We start from the raw sequence: 17591 nt of genomic DNA, 5'->3' as shown, positions 1-17591 counted from the left end.
TCCCCCACCCCACACTTAAAAAAAACCCTGCTTACTCAGCATAATGTTACTCATATGTATGTTTTCAGGGCTGATCAATGGATAAAGCTACAAAACACCTCCTGTACCCAAGGCTCAGGAACATTCCAGAAGAGGAGATAGAAAGGTTACAAGAGCCAAAAGATCAGGAATTTGCCATGAGAGTCTGTCCTTTAGGAATGTCACCTCTAAAGTCTTCCCAATAGGATTTTTAATCCATACCTGGCTGTGTCTATTCCAAGGGCTGTCATCGTTTGGAGGCCTCCCTGTCGGCCTATTTTGTTTGCTGCGACAAGGACCTCTTCTGTGGATGAATACTTATTGAGGTTGAACTCATGGGTTACATTCTCTCCATACTGTACAATCCCGACCTGAAACAGCAAGCCACTGTTGAGTCACACATCTTAGCAAGATTCCCTGCTCATTTTTCTTGAGTTTAAGCATATAGGGCCAGTAGAATACCTTTTAGCTTTTCAGGTTAAGTGTGAGAAGTGATCACTATGTAAAGGCCTCCTTCTACCGTGGCCACTCCGAGAATATGAACAGTCCCAACAGAAACAATAGAACTGCTGCTACTTTCCAGTCAAAAAATGTTACCCAGTGATTCCAGTGGGCTCACAGCATACACCGCCATATTTTAACATTCTTTTGTTTTCTTTTCTTATATGACTGATTCACAGTATAGTAACAAATTATCACATTTAACAAATGGGAAATAGTCTTAAAAACTAATTTAATGGCTGGGGGTATAGCTCAATGGTAAAGAGCTTTTTTCATGTCTGGGGGGGCCCTGGGTTCAATCTCAGTAGGGAAGGAAACAAAACAAAGCAAAATCAAGCTTATGAAGAGGTAGAAAGAGGGGTTGGGGATTTAGCTCAGTGGTAGAGTGCTTGCCTAGCAAGTGCAAGGCCCTGGGTTCGGTCCTCAGCTCTGGGGGGAAAAAAAAAAGGTCTAGCCTCAGAAATGTCAAAACACTCCCTTCTTAGGAGCCCCCCATTCTTCAGTTACCATGTGCTGCTAGCTTCTAGTAATTTAAAGGAGGCACTGAGCTACAGATGTGTGAATGGACAGACAAAATAGCTGACAATATTTTGAAAAAAATAGAATATATTAATTCTCCATTATAGCTGTTCAGTCAGTCATGAGGTAAAAAATGGAAGTGGAGAATCTATGTAATTATGAGGTAAGGCATGTATTATAATCTGAATGAACATAAACTCTGCTTATTCCAGTCCAGGATAACCTTGTTTCCCCATGGATAAAATTTTCCCCCAATCTCTCTGCTATACATCCAAAGACCATGGGTTATTAAATTGGAATTTTATTTTTTATTGGAATAAAGGGTAGGACGTAGCCAACTAGTTACATGAAAGATGAAAAATGAATGAGAACAAAACCATGGCTCCAATTTGGGTTATTTTTTTGACTTATTATTAAATATGATAGATGTTTTTATTACACTTTTTAGATTTAAAATTACTTTCTCTAATAACAATAGAGATTCAGATTATCAATTCTGAGGGATATTGACCTCAGAAAGAAGAATCCATAAACCCTTTTCACTTTTTGCCTTTGTAAATACGCGATATAAATGGAAACGAAACATTTTTGTCAGTAAGATATTGATTATACCTAATCCTAAGTACCTGGTCTCACACACACTTCCATGACGTCATTTGTTCGGGAATGTAAGACATCTCACCTCACTTTTATTCTCACAGTTTTAGGTAATTAGTCAGGAATCTAAAACAGTAAAAACTCCCACTCCCATCATTCTTGTGATAGTCTGGAATACTCCCTTCTCTTCTGCCTTTGACCTTGTGAGTCTTGAGAATCTCTCTAGCTCATGGTTGACACCTCTCCTCAAGGGTCTATCTTAGATTTTTAGCATCCTCAAGAGCAGTAATAGCTCCTGAGTCTCAATCCTAAAGGTTCCCCCCTGGCCATAAACATCTGCTCGATTTTGTACTCCATCTAAGTTATCAGTGACTGACAACGCCAAGACCTCACAACTGCAGTATCTTCATAAACCTAATATTTTAAGGTTAAATTCCATGGCACGATCACTGTAATCATTTACTTGCAAAAATCTAGTTTATTTAACATCTTTCCCCTTTCACTAACACACCTAACTAACTTCCAACTCTAGCTGCATTCATATATCTTCTCTGTGTGTGATTCTTCAGTGCTAGATCTTTCTACACAAAAGTGAACAGGTTTGTATATTGGGCTTCCTCTACAGTTATGTCTATGACTCTCACATGGGGCCTCACACTTGAGCCCCACCCACACAGTCATTAAACTTGCTTATAATGGATGTAATTTGTTCCCATTTATTGATTTCAACAGATTTTTGTCAAGGGCTGTTAACTCTCCCAGGGGAAAGCGTTTATTGCCAACTGTGCTTAAAAAAGAAGTCCCGGGAAAGGGACAGAAATCATGGCAACTATTCAAGGCTGCCGGATGCTAGGTAAGTGTTAGTGCTTCACGTTTGCGACATGGCTTACGTGTCTCAAAAAACCCGCTGTGAATGTTGGGTTATCTGAACACATTATCTTCACACTAAAAACTAAGGAAACCCAAAATCTTGGTGTGGTGGTTTGAATGAGAATGTCTCCCATAGACTATGATGTTTGAGTACTTAGTCCCCGATTGGAGGCATTGGCTGGGAAGATTTAGGAGTTGTGGCCTTTCTGGAAGTAATGTGTCACTGGATGCGGGCTTGGAGAGCTAAAGACTCACACCCTTTCTAGTTCATTCTCTGGGGTTCACACTCGTGGTTCAGCTTCTGCTCTGGTTGCCACAACTGTGCTTGCTGTCATGTTTGGGTTCCTAGTTCCTTGGAATCTTAAGCCAATTACACTCTTCTTCAATACATTCCCTTGTTTATGGTGTTTATCACAGCAATAGAAAAGGTAGGATACACAGAAATCAGAGGTAAGTTCTTTATTTTTTATCCTTATTTATTTGTTCATCATTTATCTGTCTCTCCACCATTTCTCTCTCTCTCTCTCTCTCTCTCTCTCTCTCTCTCTGTGCGTGTGTGTATGTTTCTATCCTCTATTTATCATCTATTTTATCTATCTATCTATCTATCTATCTATCTATCTATCTATCTATCTACCTACCTACCTACCTACCTACCTAATCTGTCTGTCAAATAGATATTTTCTCTCTATCCTGTATATTTGTATCTATCATGTTTTTCTGTGTCTGTCTACCTATATCTATCTTTGTATCTATATATCATATATCTCTCTATGTGTATATGTATCTCTATGTGATATGCAATACATAGATGACTATATACATATACACATATATATTCATCATCTGTCTATCTTCTATTGTTAATCTCATAACACACGTGTCACTTCTGAACTCTTTTTCATTGTAAATGTTAAGATACAAGTGAAATTAAGAGTATTCAGTTCCCTCACCTTTTCTAGGTGCCTGACTTCTAACTTCCCTACCTGAGGCTGTTTTCAGTTGACTGTCTTTAGGGTCCTAAACTGTTTCGCCTTAAAAATGTAAAGAACAGGAACCTCTACGGATATTTCTTCCTCCCAACCCATCTTTTCCTCCTTTAGGTAGAATCTAAGTGCAGAGAGCAGCAGACCAGTGTCTGAGCTCAAGCTCCACATCCCTTTAGATGAGACTGAGGCCTGGACCTCACTACTCTACTTTGCTCCCCCAGATCCTTCCTTGTTTTCTACTGGAAGAACTTCCCTAATAATCAATACCATGGGAATCCTCCTCCCAGAATCTCTTGGGAACTGGACTTCGGGCCTTGTCTGTGCTTCCTCAATCCAACCTAAGCCCAGCCCAGACATCAGAGCCTTTAACCTTAGCCACAGCAGTGGATGTCTTCAGAGTGCTCACTCTCAAGTCCTGCCAGAGAGGAATGAGAGGATACCTGAAACACTTCGGCCATTGTACCCGTTCCCCATGCAAAATCCCCAATTGCTCTCCACAGCTGAAAAATGGGGTTTGACATAGAAAACCCTCATTTTCAAAAGAAAAGAGATAAAATATAATGTCACTCATTGAAATGCCAGGTTCCTTTTTTTAAAAAGGGGAGTTAATACTAAACAGTGTGACACACGCCTTTAATCCCAGCACTCTGGAGGCATAGGCAGGCAGATCTCTATGGGTTTGAGGTCAGTCTTGTCTGCAGAGGGAGTTTCAGGACAGTAAGGGCTACATAAAGAAACCCTGTCTCAAAACACCAAGGCATAAATGTAAATAAATAAATAATAAATATAAAAAATAAAATAAAATGTTTCTCTCCCATCCATCAGTGGTCTGGCCTTCTTTATGAATGCCTTAAAGTCAATACCACATATACATCTGTCTGTCTGTATGTATGTATGTATGTATGTCTGTCTCTCTCTTTCCCCTCTGTTTCTCTGTTCATTCTATAAGACTCTACTCTACCTTCCTTGCAAATCACTTCTCACCTAGCTGTCAACATAATCTGTCATGTGACCATTGACCTTCCCCTTCTGAGAACTCAGAGGTGAACTTGTCTACACTTCATTCTTCTCAATGGTGCTGTGTGGGTGTCTTATCTTTACAAGTGCATTGAAGTTCCCAGAGGCCGGCAGGGTATAGAGCACGGATGATGTCACAGCTTCTCACGGTCCCTTATCCCTTCCTGCCTCTTTGTTTTGCTCATGGTTGTCCCCCATACATTCCTAACAGATGACTGCAACCGTGCGCAGAAGCATGTGGAAAACTGAGATAGCAAAGAAATAATGACAGGCAGAGCAAGAGTGATTCACCGAGTGTGGGAAACGAGAAGAGAAGCGAGGAGAATCTCAGATCCTGCGGGAGGTGACTGTCAGTGTTGACCGATGGCTTATGCTAGATGCATATTTCCTTAGAAACTAGACAGGATAAAGCCTACTGTGGGTCTTCACTGGGAAGGGGACGTTTGTTAACTTTTATCAAAAGACTCAAGTAACAATACACACATGTAATACTGCGCTGAGTGCTGGTGAGACCCAATTCAATCCAGATGATTTCAGATCAAAACTAGCTCCTAATTTAGGGCAGACGAAACAAGTCCATACTAGCACGATGTATATGAAAATGTACATGAAGTAAGTGAATATGAAAATTAAAGATATAAAATGAGCTAAGCGACAAAGACAGGTCCTGGGGCTGGAGAGGAAGAAGAAGCTTCATATTCACCATTTCACAGTGAAAAACCTCATGGAGGGGCATCTGGCCAGGTAAAAACTACAAAGCAGGTCAGGAAATGCTTTGGAAAGGAATAAAATAGCCTAGATCCTGAGGCGTCAGTCAGGGGATAATGAAAGGCATCTAAGCTACGTGGGCAACTGAAGATAGGAAAAATTAACCAATGGTTACACTTAACCTGAAGCCCTCAAGCTGAATTAGGACGGACGTACAGAAGCTCAGGAGTAGAATTTACATACAGAACCGTAAGAAAGAGTTCACATGGGAATATCCTAGGTATTTTTGTTAAGTTGGGAGGGGGAGTAAGTAAGGATGACTACAGCTGGAAGAAACAAGTGGGTTCAATGTGACATTCTTTAATGGAGAAAGGCAAGAGCATGCGGTATCCGCAAGAGCAGATGAATGTGGTAACAATGGGCTCAGGAACGACACAGGGCTGATAAACAGTCACGGGGGACAGACTCACTCAGAGATCACTGGGAGAGTCCTGGGTCACACTGGGGGACCTGTGATTGACCCTCTTGATTCAGTACAACAAAAGACCTGGTGACAACCTCGATAACCGTGTAATCTCCACCTTCATAGCGTGGGGGAGAGCAAGGATTAGGAGTTCAAGGTCACTCTCCTCTGTGCAGTGAGTTCAAGGCCACACTGGCCTACATTAACTCCTGTCCCCCAAACCAAACAGATGCACAAAAACAAGAGGAAAAAAAAAAAAACCAAGCAAGTAATACAAAGAATAAAGCAGTCTAACGCCAGCCACGGGTGCTTCTTCCACATGACATTTGCTGTGGTTTTCTACTAAACTACAAGATGTATAACATTTTCTAAGGTAGATCCTTTAAAATTAATAGTCTCTTATGTCCCTCCTCCCCAGGAAGTTCTAGCATCTTGGTCTGTGTTAATAGGTACAATTAAAAAATAATTTTCATGGTTAAAAATAATGTTGGAAAACTCAGAGTTAAAAAGTGAAATCTGTTTCTTTACACCATCTCTGCTTGTCTCTTTTATGCATACAAAATGCTTAAGTTGTAAAAAAGAGCGAAGCTTGTTTGAACAGGCACATGGTTATAAGAAATTGAGAGAGTGAGAAAGGGAGAGGACAGGAAGGAGGGATGGGGAGAGAGAGAGAGAGAGAGAGAGAGAGAGAGAGAGAGAGAGAGAGAGAGAGAGAGAGAGAGAATTATCTCCTAACTCTGTCCTCAGTTGCACTTCAGATTCATAAGCAGATTATTTTGGAACATTCTGTCTTCGATATGAAAAAGTATATGGTTAATCCCAAATCGGAAGAAACGTGTCATGATGGATTTTGATTTTACTTACTGGAATAATTTCATGAGAGATACACACAATATGCTATAAGGCATAGTCTGGAAAACACTGCTGTGTAACAATAGTTTTTTACTTTTCATCTATTTGTATGCAGCTATAAAAACCAATGTTTTCCCGCATTGCTGACTTGCTAGTTGGTTTTGCTTGTTTGTCTCAGAGTAGAAGCACAATTTCCATATCTTTTCTTTAGTGCTTATGACACCTAATGTAATGTTTGATCAGCTAGTACTTCCTAAATACCTATTGACCTAGAATGGATGGATTATCCAGATGGTTTCATTCCTTTGGAGCTAGAGGGAAAGAGAAAGGTGAATGAAAAGATACCACTATAGCAACAGAGAGAAGAGTTGCTCTGATTATTCTGTCCTGAAATAAAGGCTCATGTAAGAGTCTGTGTTTCCAAAATGACAAGGGAATTGAGGAAAGGAAAACACTTGAAAGTGGTTACCAAGTATGCTAGTTCAATTAAATTTAATAGAATTTTCTTTTGTAAAACAATCATATGTATGTGTGTGTGTATTTGTGTGTGTGTGTGTTGTACCTTTGGAGGACATTGTCATCAGATCCCCTAGAGTGGGAGCGACAGGTGGTTGTGAGCCACTGTGGATACTGGGAGTCAAAGCTGGGTTTCCAGAAGAGCAATACACGCTCTTACCTACTGAGTCATCTCTCTAGTCCGACGTCAAAGGAGTTAAAGGCACCATTCACTAATTTTGAAGACTATCATTCCATGATAAAGAAAAGCCTTGAACTCCCCCTTGCTACAGCAAGCTGGGTAACTGCTTAATATCACAACAGTTCAAGGTTTGTTGTCTGACCAATATGTGCTCTCTGTTATCAAGTGACACCACCAATGCCCCACCCTGCAATGTGCTTCTTACACAATTAGGTTGGGCTAGAGATGGAATGATAAACAGGCTGCAGTTGGGTCTGCCTGTCACCAGAAACCTTTCTGGAACTGCTCACCCAGGCTTAAACTTTTGTCGATATGGACACAAATAACACCGAGTCAAAGACAGATGTGCTCATTTCCTAAGAAAAGGAGTCCTTAGAAACATTAGGTGACTGATAAAGATGGAGATCCCAGCGAAGGGGCATCTTTAACTGGCTTGTTGCTTGATGGAAGGGGTTGTTATGAAGTCAATCTGAGCAGGAAACTGCAGACCAGAGTTATGGCAACAAGTACTGTATTTGTGGTCAAGGGACAAAGACTATGGAGAGATGTGAAGACCTGCTAGGCAAGACGGAAACACTGGAAGTCCAGCAGGGTGTCTCATACAAGTGTCTTCTAGCTCAGGGTCTAGTCCGACTTCATAAAGCAGCATTAAAAAAAAGTTACTACAATAATGTTTTGAGTTTTGTTTTGGTTTGTTTTTACTATGGAAGAAACCACCAGAATTCTAATTTAACAAAAAAAACAAAAAAAAACAAAAAAAAAACAAAACATGAATGGCTTGCTGATATATAAAACCCTGAACAGCTCCCCAGAGATAAAAGAACAAAACCACAATCTGTCATTAAAGAATTCTCAGACAGCCAGGAGACACAGACCCATCAAACAAATAGAAATGCTACAGACGAATGAAAACAATGGGTGAGGGTATGCAATGTCATAGGAATGAGAAAGGGGCAACATGTGGGGGAGACCATCCCAGGAAATCACACAGAAGAGACATTTGAAGACACCTAAGAAGTCTACCTAGCATACAGGGCTTAGGTGGACAAGGATGTTCCAGACAGCGAATGTCAAGTGTCTAGCATACCATATACAGGCAGAGCGGGGCCAATGAGTGAATGAGGTGGCCATTGCTAAGGAGGCAAGATGTGTTGGGAATGACTGTGGCCAGGGTGTCGATTGCCTTTAAGGGCCCTGGAGAGCTTGTATATTATTTAAAGGGCAAAGAAGTAGACTTTTATGTAAGGAAATTGTCTGAATTGTACATTGTTTGAGTGCATGTTGGAAGAAAATGGGAAGAACGGAGACCAGTAGATAAGACAAGGTTGATGCCTCTCCTGCTGTATACCCAAGTCACAAACTCTACTGATCGACAAAGCAGTGGCTGCAGGGTTCACTTGGGCTTCATTTGGGACATAAAACCGATGAATCAGGTGCCACATTTAAGGCTTCTAGGAAAATGGCCATAAAATGTGCAGTAAAAAGAAAGATAAATAATATTCCTAAAATTTAATTAATCTCTCTCTTTCATTTTTCCTACTTTAGTGCCACGCTGTGCTCCTGATGGGAACCATCTAGACTTTGTTCCATTAGTATATTTCACTTTTATATCAAGCCTCACAATTTACTGGTTTTATTTAGGGTAATGGACTTGTATTTGACATATTTACAGCCTTCCCATTTATTATTCAAAACAATGCTATGCTTAGGTATTGAGGATCAATAGGGCCTCCATAATGTTTATACTGTCATATCTTTTATGGCAAGCTCCAAGTATTTCAGGTTTGTTTTTATGGGTGGTTTTTGAAAAGGCAATTTTATGGCCTTTACTCTGCCTTAGGTAAATGATTGGTTGGCAAAAATCCCTTGACTATGTTTTCAAGGTCTTAATGGGGCCACACAGAAGCATGGCAGAAATTGGAACTAGTTAAAGTGATGTTTCCATCATTTTTGATGCATGCCTCTAATGTATACAAATTGTTACGCTATTCGCACAAGCATTTTGGTCTGTTTTCTTTCCTCTTTTCCTTCCCCCAGTTTCCTTTGTTTTTTGTTTGTTTGTTTGTTTGTTCGTTTGTTTTGGAATAAGTTGATTTTGAGGAATGTCTCATATCTTGAGTCTCTTTCATTGTTTTGAAATTACTAAATGTTGAATCTGTAACTGCAGGAAAAAGGTACCACTAACCTCTTTATTGAACTAAATTCAATTGCACTCACTACAGAAACAAAGCCCCAAGAAGACTAAACATCGTGCAACCTTCCTTTCTATGGCTTATCACCCCTTTAAAACTTACTTAGGCTGAAGTACTTCTGTTGTCCCTGAATGAACAAAGATGTTTCAGGACTTTTCTAATTCCTCATTTAAAAATGTCTGCTTTTTTTTCTTGCAAAGTCGCTATATTTTAATTTAGATTTTGCACAAAGTCACTGTATTTGTATTTGCAGGTTCAAAGGTGAAACAAATCGAGTAGCTGCAACTTTTGACTTGGTTCTGTCACAGTCAAATAAAATTAAGACAAAACACTAAACTTAACTCATAGGTTGACCTTTCTCCTGCCTCTACTAGTGGACATAAGAAGCCTGTAGTTAAGTAAGGGGCGTGGAGTGCTGCTCCTTAATGGGTTTTCCACTTGTTTTACTTAGGTTGTTTACATCACTTCTGGTAAACAGACACTGGGTTGAGAAGATAAGTTCCTGTTTGACTGCTATTATTCTTGGACATGAGCTGGGTTCTTATAGCTGTCTACTACGCTTTTGTGGGCCCCTTGGAGAATTCCCTTTAAAGAGCTGTCTTACTACATCTTCACACTGAGGTAACCATGATCTCCATCCCTAGCGATGACAGATGCCTTGTGCTTGTCTCAGCAGATACATGAACTTATGCTGGATCTTTGTGGGTGACCAACATTGATCACAGTGGGAAACACATACATTCTCCACTCTAACAAAATCACAGAAAAAAAGGCAGATCCCAGTACAGACACCTCTGCTTTGGCTTTACTGGCAGTAGAACAAACACAATTATTATCTCTATAGATCCTTCTATAGAGGGATTAGTTCATTGTGTGTTCCAACTCTTTCAGACATCACAAACACTGTAGGGCTTGGTGGAACATATGTTAAGATCACTGTAGAGCTCAGGTGAATCTGTATAGGAAAATCTTCACAGATTCTGTAAACTCCATTATTTTCATATTACATTATTTTATTTTGTGTATGTGCATTGCATGTGGCATATGCACGTATTTATGCAGTTGTGTGCACATGAGATGGAGGGTGCTCATCATAGATATGGACCCCCCACACACACACACACGTGGAGGGCAGATATTGACATCAAGTGTCTTCCTAGATTGCTCTCTGTCTTGTCTTTTGAGACAGCATCTCTCATTCAATGTGAAACATCAACACTGGCTAGGTTGGCTAATGAATGAACTCTAAGGAATGTTCTTGTCTCCATCCATCCAATCTGACGATTGAGATTACAGGCATGTGCCACAACACACAGTGTTTGCACAGGTAATGTGGATCTGAATTTGAATAGTCAGGCCTGAGGGACAGGCACTTTACCCATTGGGCGATCTCCTTAGTTCCTTCAGTCCATTCTTAATCCAGTTATGTCTTTGATAAATGTAAGATGTCTAAGGATTCTTAGTTGCTTGCTCTTAGCTACACAGATTTCCAACTTCTGTAAATCTCTTACACAACCTATTTTATTTTTGTTTTTCTCAGGAATGGAGGTAAAAAAAAGGATAAGAAAACAAAGGAGGAATTGTAGAAGTTAATTCTGCAAGTCACTAAGAATTGAATGCTTTAATCACAACAAAAGCAAAGCAACCCCCAAATCAAATTTCTTTAAATTCCCTTGGTAATCAGTCAGAAAACGAATGGTTGTCAAAACAAATTTCTGTGTTTAAAAAGATTTGCTTGAGAACATGTGAGATTTTATCATGCTTTTCAGTTCCTATCTTTGAAGAGGAAACATTTTCCGAGTCTTATGTGAATGAACTATTTTCTGAATCCACTGAAAGGAAGTCAAATTTTTAAGAATTTAAACATGTCATACTTAATGTGTTATCAGATATTTAGCAAATGTTGGCTGAATGTGACCTTCCAAACCCCTTTACTTTTAGAAAGGTATTTATGAAACTAGTCATTGATATATCTTAAATCAGCATTGGAAGACAGTAGAAACAACCAAGACTAAATTAAAATGCTTTGGAGAACATTAAAAATGCCACTTGCAAAGGAATCCCATTGAATATCCACCAGCAGAGAAAAATACAGCAAAAATTATGGTGTACACATTTGTTCATAACATTGACTAAGGTTCATTATTTCAGCTAATTGTAGACTGGTGATGGTAGGTTGAACCACCGCTTTCTCTGGAGTTGACTGTTATCCAGAATAAGTGTCAAGTATGGACATGTGCACATCAGTATACACACAGAGCAATGGGGGTTCCCAAACTTTAATATACTTAAGAATCATAAGAGATTCAGTGCTCCCATAACACCTTCTGAAAGTTTGATTCTGCGGGTTTTGGATATAGTCCAAGCACCTCAGGCATTCCGAAGCAGGAATTCCACAAGGTGTATGTAAAGGAAAGCTGTACCAGAGAGAAGTCCACTGAAGCAACAGGCACAGTTCAGTTCTCAATATGAACCAAGTCCTCACCCCGAGCTGCCACAGAGCACACATTCACCAGGGACTCTGAATAAATACTGAGTGAGTGTGGTTGCGCTGCCCCAGGCATGGTATAAGTGAAATGTGATGTGCAGATTTAGAAATATAGTCAGTTTCTCTAACTTACTTTTGCAAGCTAGATTACTTCTTTGAGACAATGACTCTCTGTGTAGCACAGATTAGACTGGAACTTGATGTGCGTAGCCCAGGTTCTCATGATGTCACAGTGAGTTTTGTCTCAGCTCCTGAGTCTAGTCACATAGTACCACACCCTCCTCAGTTTCTCTCTTTAGGAAACAGGTTGTATTGGGTAAAACTAGCAGACACTACAAGTGACGATGGTTACAATGTTGTAGAAGGAAATATCTGTGTCATGGAACTAAGTGGGTTTGACTCTATTCTTGGCTTCACAGAGAGTTCATTTCCCATTAACTTGTAGTATCTAGTCCTTTCTGCTAAATAGTGCCATTGTTCCATCCAAGAAAGACTCACAGCTCCATTAAGCCCATCCTGGCAAGCTGAATTTCCTGTGGTGTACAAGCAGGCTAGTTCTGCTGGGAATGCTAAGACAAATAAATGACAGTTCTAACAGGGAAAACCATAAAAAACTGTAACCGTGTACATTGAATGCAAAAGCATATAATTGCTATCTATCCCTGAATCTAATTTTATGTATATATATATAATAGTGCATATAGTTATATATTATATGTACTGTATTTATGATATATGTAGTATATATATACTAGAGAATATAGTATATATAGTATGTAGTGTATATATCATATATATACTATTTAGTATATATACCAGCTATAATTTATAACTTAAACACATACATGATATATAGCATACATATATAATAGTACTATAATAATACAGTAATATAATACAAATTTGTTCATATATCATATATATTCATATATTTGTTCCTAGTCACAAGACTTGAGAAGATTAATTACATGCTAAAAGTTGCATTTAGGAAATTATACATTTTGTACTAGGTAAAAACCTGTTTTCTTTTACTGATTTCAAGCCATCCCAGTGAGATATTTATAACCTCATCTCTCTAGTAGGTCTCGATATGGAGTTTTCATATCATTTTATCTAAAATGTGAGCATCTTTGTCTTTTTAAAAAAATAAGATCGCTTAGGTTTTTTTTTACACTGAGTGTACTGTGTAGTTCCGGCTGTCCTGGAACTGGCAATGCAGACTAAGTTGGCCTTGAACTCACAGAGATAAACCAGCCTCTACCTCCCAAGTGCTGTGTCTGAAGAAAGGCATATGCCAGGACACCCAGCTAAAAAAAATCATTTTATTCCAATTAAATCATAAGGAAAAACAGCACATACATCTAGCTTAAGGGAGCTATTCAAACGCTTGCCCAGTCAATACTATGCATTATATATTCTTTAGAAAATGGGAATGAGAACAGGAAGTCACACACCTGTGTCTGCTTAGGGCCAATATCCATCCTCTTAAGAAGGTCGTTTAAAAAGGCGATGACACTTTCCCAGGGGTAGATGCTGTTGGAGCCATCCAGGACGATGACTATGTCCAGCTGGGTGCTGCATTCTGCAACAGAAGAAAGAAGTGTGCGAGTCGGACATCTACCGTCTTAGGAGCGGGGGAAGCATCTTCCCGGCTGCAAGGAACCCACCTTAAAAGACTCACTCCGTGCACCCACTGTTTTATATTATGGTTTAGAAAAACTTAAGTGAAGAAAATTTGTATTTGGTTACAGTCAGTTGGAGTTTGTGCCACAGAAAAACCTACCTACCTAGCTCCCCACTCCCTTTCTCTCCCTCCTTTCTTTTCTCCCCCCTCTTCTCACCCCCTGAGACAGGGGTTCTCTGTGCAGCCCTGACTGTCCTGGAACTCCCTCTGTGGACCAGGCTGGCCTTGAACTCAGTGACTGGCTTAGCTCTGCCTCCCAACTACTGCAATTAAAGGTGTGCACCACCACAGCCTGGCTTCTACTTTAATTTTGCACACACACACACACACACACACACACACACACACGCACGCACACACACCATTTGGGAATTTTCTCATCATGGGTTTGACATACTGTTTTCATTCTGTACATCTCAAAGGAAGTTATTCTCCTCAAAGAGATTCCATGTTTAAACACAGTCAGCAGGATAGGATTAGCTATGCAGTTTAAACCTAATCCTCAAGGTCATTTACACTAATATCAATTCCAAAAGTAGGTTGTATACTGACAAAACAAACGTTTGCCTAAGTGGGTAATGCTGGTGGATGACAAATCAGGAAAGCCTCTCGGTGTTCTCCTGTGTATACACGTAGCTGTATATACATGTAGCTTACTCAATGCTTATGGTTCCAAACATGCACGGACATTGTATAAAATACGTACCTCGTACAGGGGCAAAGGAGTTCACGACTTGAAATGTAGGGCTGACATCAGAACATATTCCAGTTGTATAATGCAAATGTCCACATCTATAGGCATACAAGGGCCCACATGCCTTTAAAATTAAAAAGTGCAAATCTTTAAACCTGAACATTGTACAGCAGGGTTCAAGACATAAATGACCACATCCCATTTTTATGACCTATATTACTGTTGTTTTTTTTTCTCACCAGAAATCCTCCATTCGGGTTGGTGACTAAAGTTGATCCAAATGTCATGTTTTCCTTTATTTCTGTGACATTGGGGATCGATGTGTTAACTACAAAAGTAGAACGAGATTTCATGAGTGTGAAAATACGTTTCATAATATGAAGTTAAGTGTCTCCTCATTAAAACATTCTATTTGCTTGGCTCATCTCAGCACATTCTTGTTCTGGTTCGACTAAATAGACTTCCTGGTACTGAGAAATGTAATGAACAAGTTATGGCTGAAATGCTGGCCGATGTCCCAGAGACTTTGTCTGTATCACTGTTTCAAATAGTTTGGCTGCACTTTGAAAGAATGCAGAGCTAGCTGGGCAACGAGGATGAGGGATTGGTTTTCACACGTTTTGGTTAATTAAAACAAATGCAATATTTAGTTTCATAAGAGTATAGCGATAATTGGTGTTCTTTGTTATAAACAAGCAAAGGCAAACTTGAACTTCTAGAAGGAAAATGAACTACGCATAGAACAGAAAAGGCAAATGAAAATGTTTTTATCTTGACTTTGAAAATCATAGGGACGTCAGGAGAGCTGCAAAGGAAGCTGGATCAGGATGAGAGAAGTGTCCAGGAAGTTTGGACGAAGGGAATACAGGGAATGGAGACCATGAGACGGTCCAAACAGGAACGGTGGGGCCTTAGCATTCCGACCTGACCAAACTGGCAGAGAACACTGCTTAATCATTCACGTTCAAAAGGAAAGACTTGACAAGAAAAGGGAAGACTTTTAAATTCTGCTTACAGTGGAATGCATAAATATTTGAAAGGGGCACAACTGAGTTCAAGAAAGACTCTGAGCACTGTCCATGACTGCATGTGTGCTCGCCCACAGACTTACAGTCAGGGATGGCACAGCTGTCTGGATGATCTGTTTCACTTCCTGATCTGAGAACTGGGTTCTGATCAAGGATTTGGTCAGCCTTGCTTGGAACCATTATTTTTTCTATTTCTTTTATATTGAAAATAGATTTTTTTTTCAAACAATGTGTTCTGTTTGTGGTTTCACCCTGCCCAGCCCCTCCCAGCTGCTCCCTGTTTCTTCTCCCATGCAAATCCACACCTTTTCTTTCTCTCATTAGAAAGCAAATAGGCATCTAAAGAATGATAATAAAAATAAAATAAGATAAGATAAAACAAAAACAATCAAGTCAAGCCAAAGAGAAGATCCAAGAAACACATAGGTTCAGAGGCACACACATTCACAGACAGAGAAATCCATAAAAACACAAAACCAGAAAAACATGACATGTGTGCAAAGGGATTGTAATATTAAAACAAGCCCTGACAAAGCGTTATGAGTCAAAGGATCTTGAACTGGGCTACTGTGTACATTGGTATCAAAAGATCTGGATTGGAAACTTTTCGTGAGGGTTGCCCAGAATCAGCATTGCTATGACAATGAGAGGATATTGAAAATGTTTCCTACTAACCTGAAGAGATCATCTCCAGTAGTCAGATAGGACCCCCAGCAGAGGGATGGTGACACCAACCCATCTACAACACTTACAACCCAAAATTGGTCCTATCTATGAGAAACGCAGGGCAAAACCAGAGCAATGGCTGGCTTAACTTGGGATCCATCCCATGGGTGGGCACCAATCTCTGTCACGTTGTGTTGTAGATAGGTTCTAATGTTTGTGTTATGACTCCTGAAATCACATGGGAACCCAATCATCTGCACTGAGGGTCCCTGTCCCCAGTAGGGTCTGATTGGAAAATAAAGATGCCAGTGGCCAATGGGTGGGCAGGGAGACAGAGGTGGAACTGTTAGGATTCCTGGGTAAAAAAATGCAGGAGACAGGAAAGAGAGGATTCCATCATGTCAAGGGCTTAGGGAAGGTACAGGAGGGTGAGACAGAGGAAATGTAAATGCAAGGGGAAAGCAACCCCACGGGGGTTGTTCAGCCTGATCTGGGGCAACAAAACTAAAATATTAATAGTAAGTATTAACTAAGGACTATTGGAGGAGAGTGTGTTAGCCACGTGGAGGTTCAGGAGTGGCCTAGCCATTGAGCTACTTAAGGAATATTAAAAATAAGCTGGCTTTGTATGTGAGTGTGTGTGTGTGTGTGTGTGTGTGTGTGTGTGTGTGTGTGTGTGTGTGTGTCATTCGTGAATTCAAAACACTTGGGCAGGTGTAGAAGATGTGAAAGCACAGGCTGGGAGCATAGGGTCAACTATTTACCACAACAATGCTGTGCTTGCAGACAGGAGCCTAGCATGACTGTCCTCTGAGAGGATCTACCAGCAGTTGACTGAGACAGATATAGATACTAAAAGCCAAGCATTGGGCTGATGTTGGGGACCTATGGAATAGTTAGGGGAAGGACTGAAGTTGCCGAAGGGGATGTCAACTCCACAGGAAAACCAACCATATCAACTAACCCATACTCCTGTGAGCTCCCAAAGACTGAGCCACCAACCAAAGAGCAAACAGTGGCTGATCTGAGGCCCCTGGATCATATGTCACAGAGGGCTGCCTTGTCTGGCCTTAGTGGAGAGGATATGCCTAGTCCTGTAGAGACTTGATGCCCTAGAGTGGGGGAACATGGGGGAGGGGTGATGAGAAGAACTCTGCAAGGGGAGACCAGGTTGTGGGGGACAACATTTGGGACATTAATAAATAAAATAATTATTTTTAAAAAAGAAGAAAGAAGATGCTTCCTACTGTCCCTGATGTAGTTAAAAACCTCTGGGCTAGTTTGAAAACTATTCTAGTTTCCAGGAATGGGAGGACTAGCTCCTATCAAAAAGAATTATTTTGTGAATAACAGTATAAATTCTAAAAGAGAGGGGGAAAGTGGCTTAAAGGAACCATCTGCAGGCACTGCGAAGTGACCTCGGACACGCAGATGCTACATAGAGTCCACACATAGAAAGGAGAGGCTGGCACTGGGGGAAGAAAATGGTTTACTGCCTCATTTTGGTTTTATTTTTCTTTTCTCCTTAAAGAAATACCCTATTAGGTAATAAAATTCAAACAGGAGTTCTCGGTTTACTACCTTGAAGAAAAAGAAGATAGAAATTTA

At 40.2% G+C, this 17591-nt stretch overlaps 1 protein-coding gene across 1 annotated transcript in view; it reads right to left on the bottom strand.

The window, feature by feature from the left end:
* Itga1 (integrin subunit alpha 1) overlaps window positions 1–17591 on the bottom strand; it is a 144735-nt gene that overhangs the window by 55518 nt on the left and 71626 nt on the right. Inside the window, exons 4-7 of the mRNA XM_032898864.1 lie at window positions 14529–14617; window positions 14302–14413; window positions 13366–13493; window positions 241–389 (exon numbers count right to left, since the gene is read on the bottom strand). Coding sequence (XP_032754755.1) covers window positions 241–389; window positions 13366–13493; window positions 14302–14413; window positions 14529–14617 — 478 coding nt within the window. The remainder of the gene's footprint in view (window positions 1–240; window positions 390–13365; window positions 13494–14301; window positions 14414–14528; window positions 14618–17591) is intronic.

The sequence above is a fragment of the Rattus rattus genome, chromosome 3 (assembly GCF_011064425.1).
Source record: "Rattus rattus isolate New Zealand chromosome 3, Rrattus_CSIRO_v1, whole genome shotgun sequence".
NCBI classification, from domain to species: Eukaryota; Metazoa; Chordata; class Mammalia; order Rodentia; family Muridae; genus Rattus; species Rattus rattus.
The sequence above is the reverse complement of the archived record's forward strand: the minus strand, read 5'-3'. Positions and strand labels throughout refer to the sequence as shown.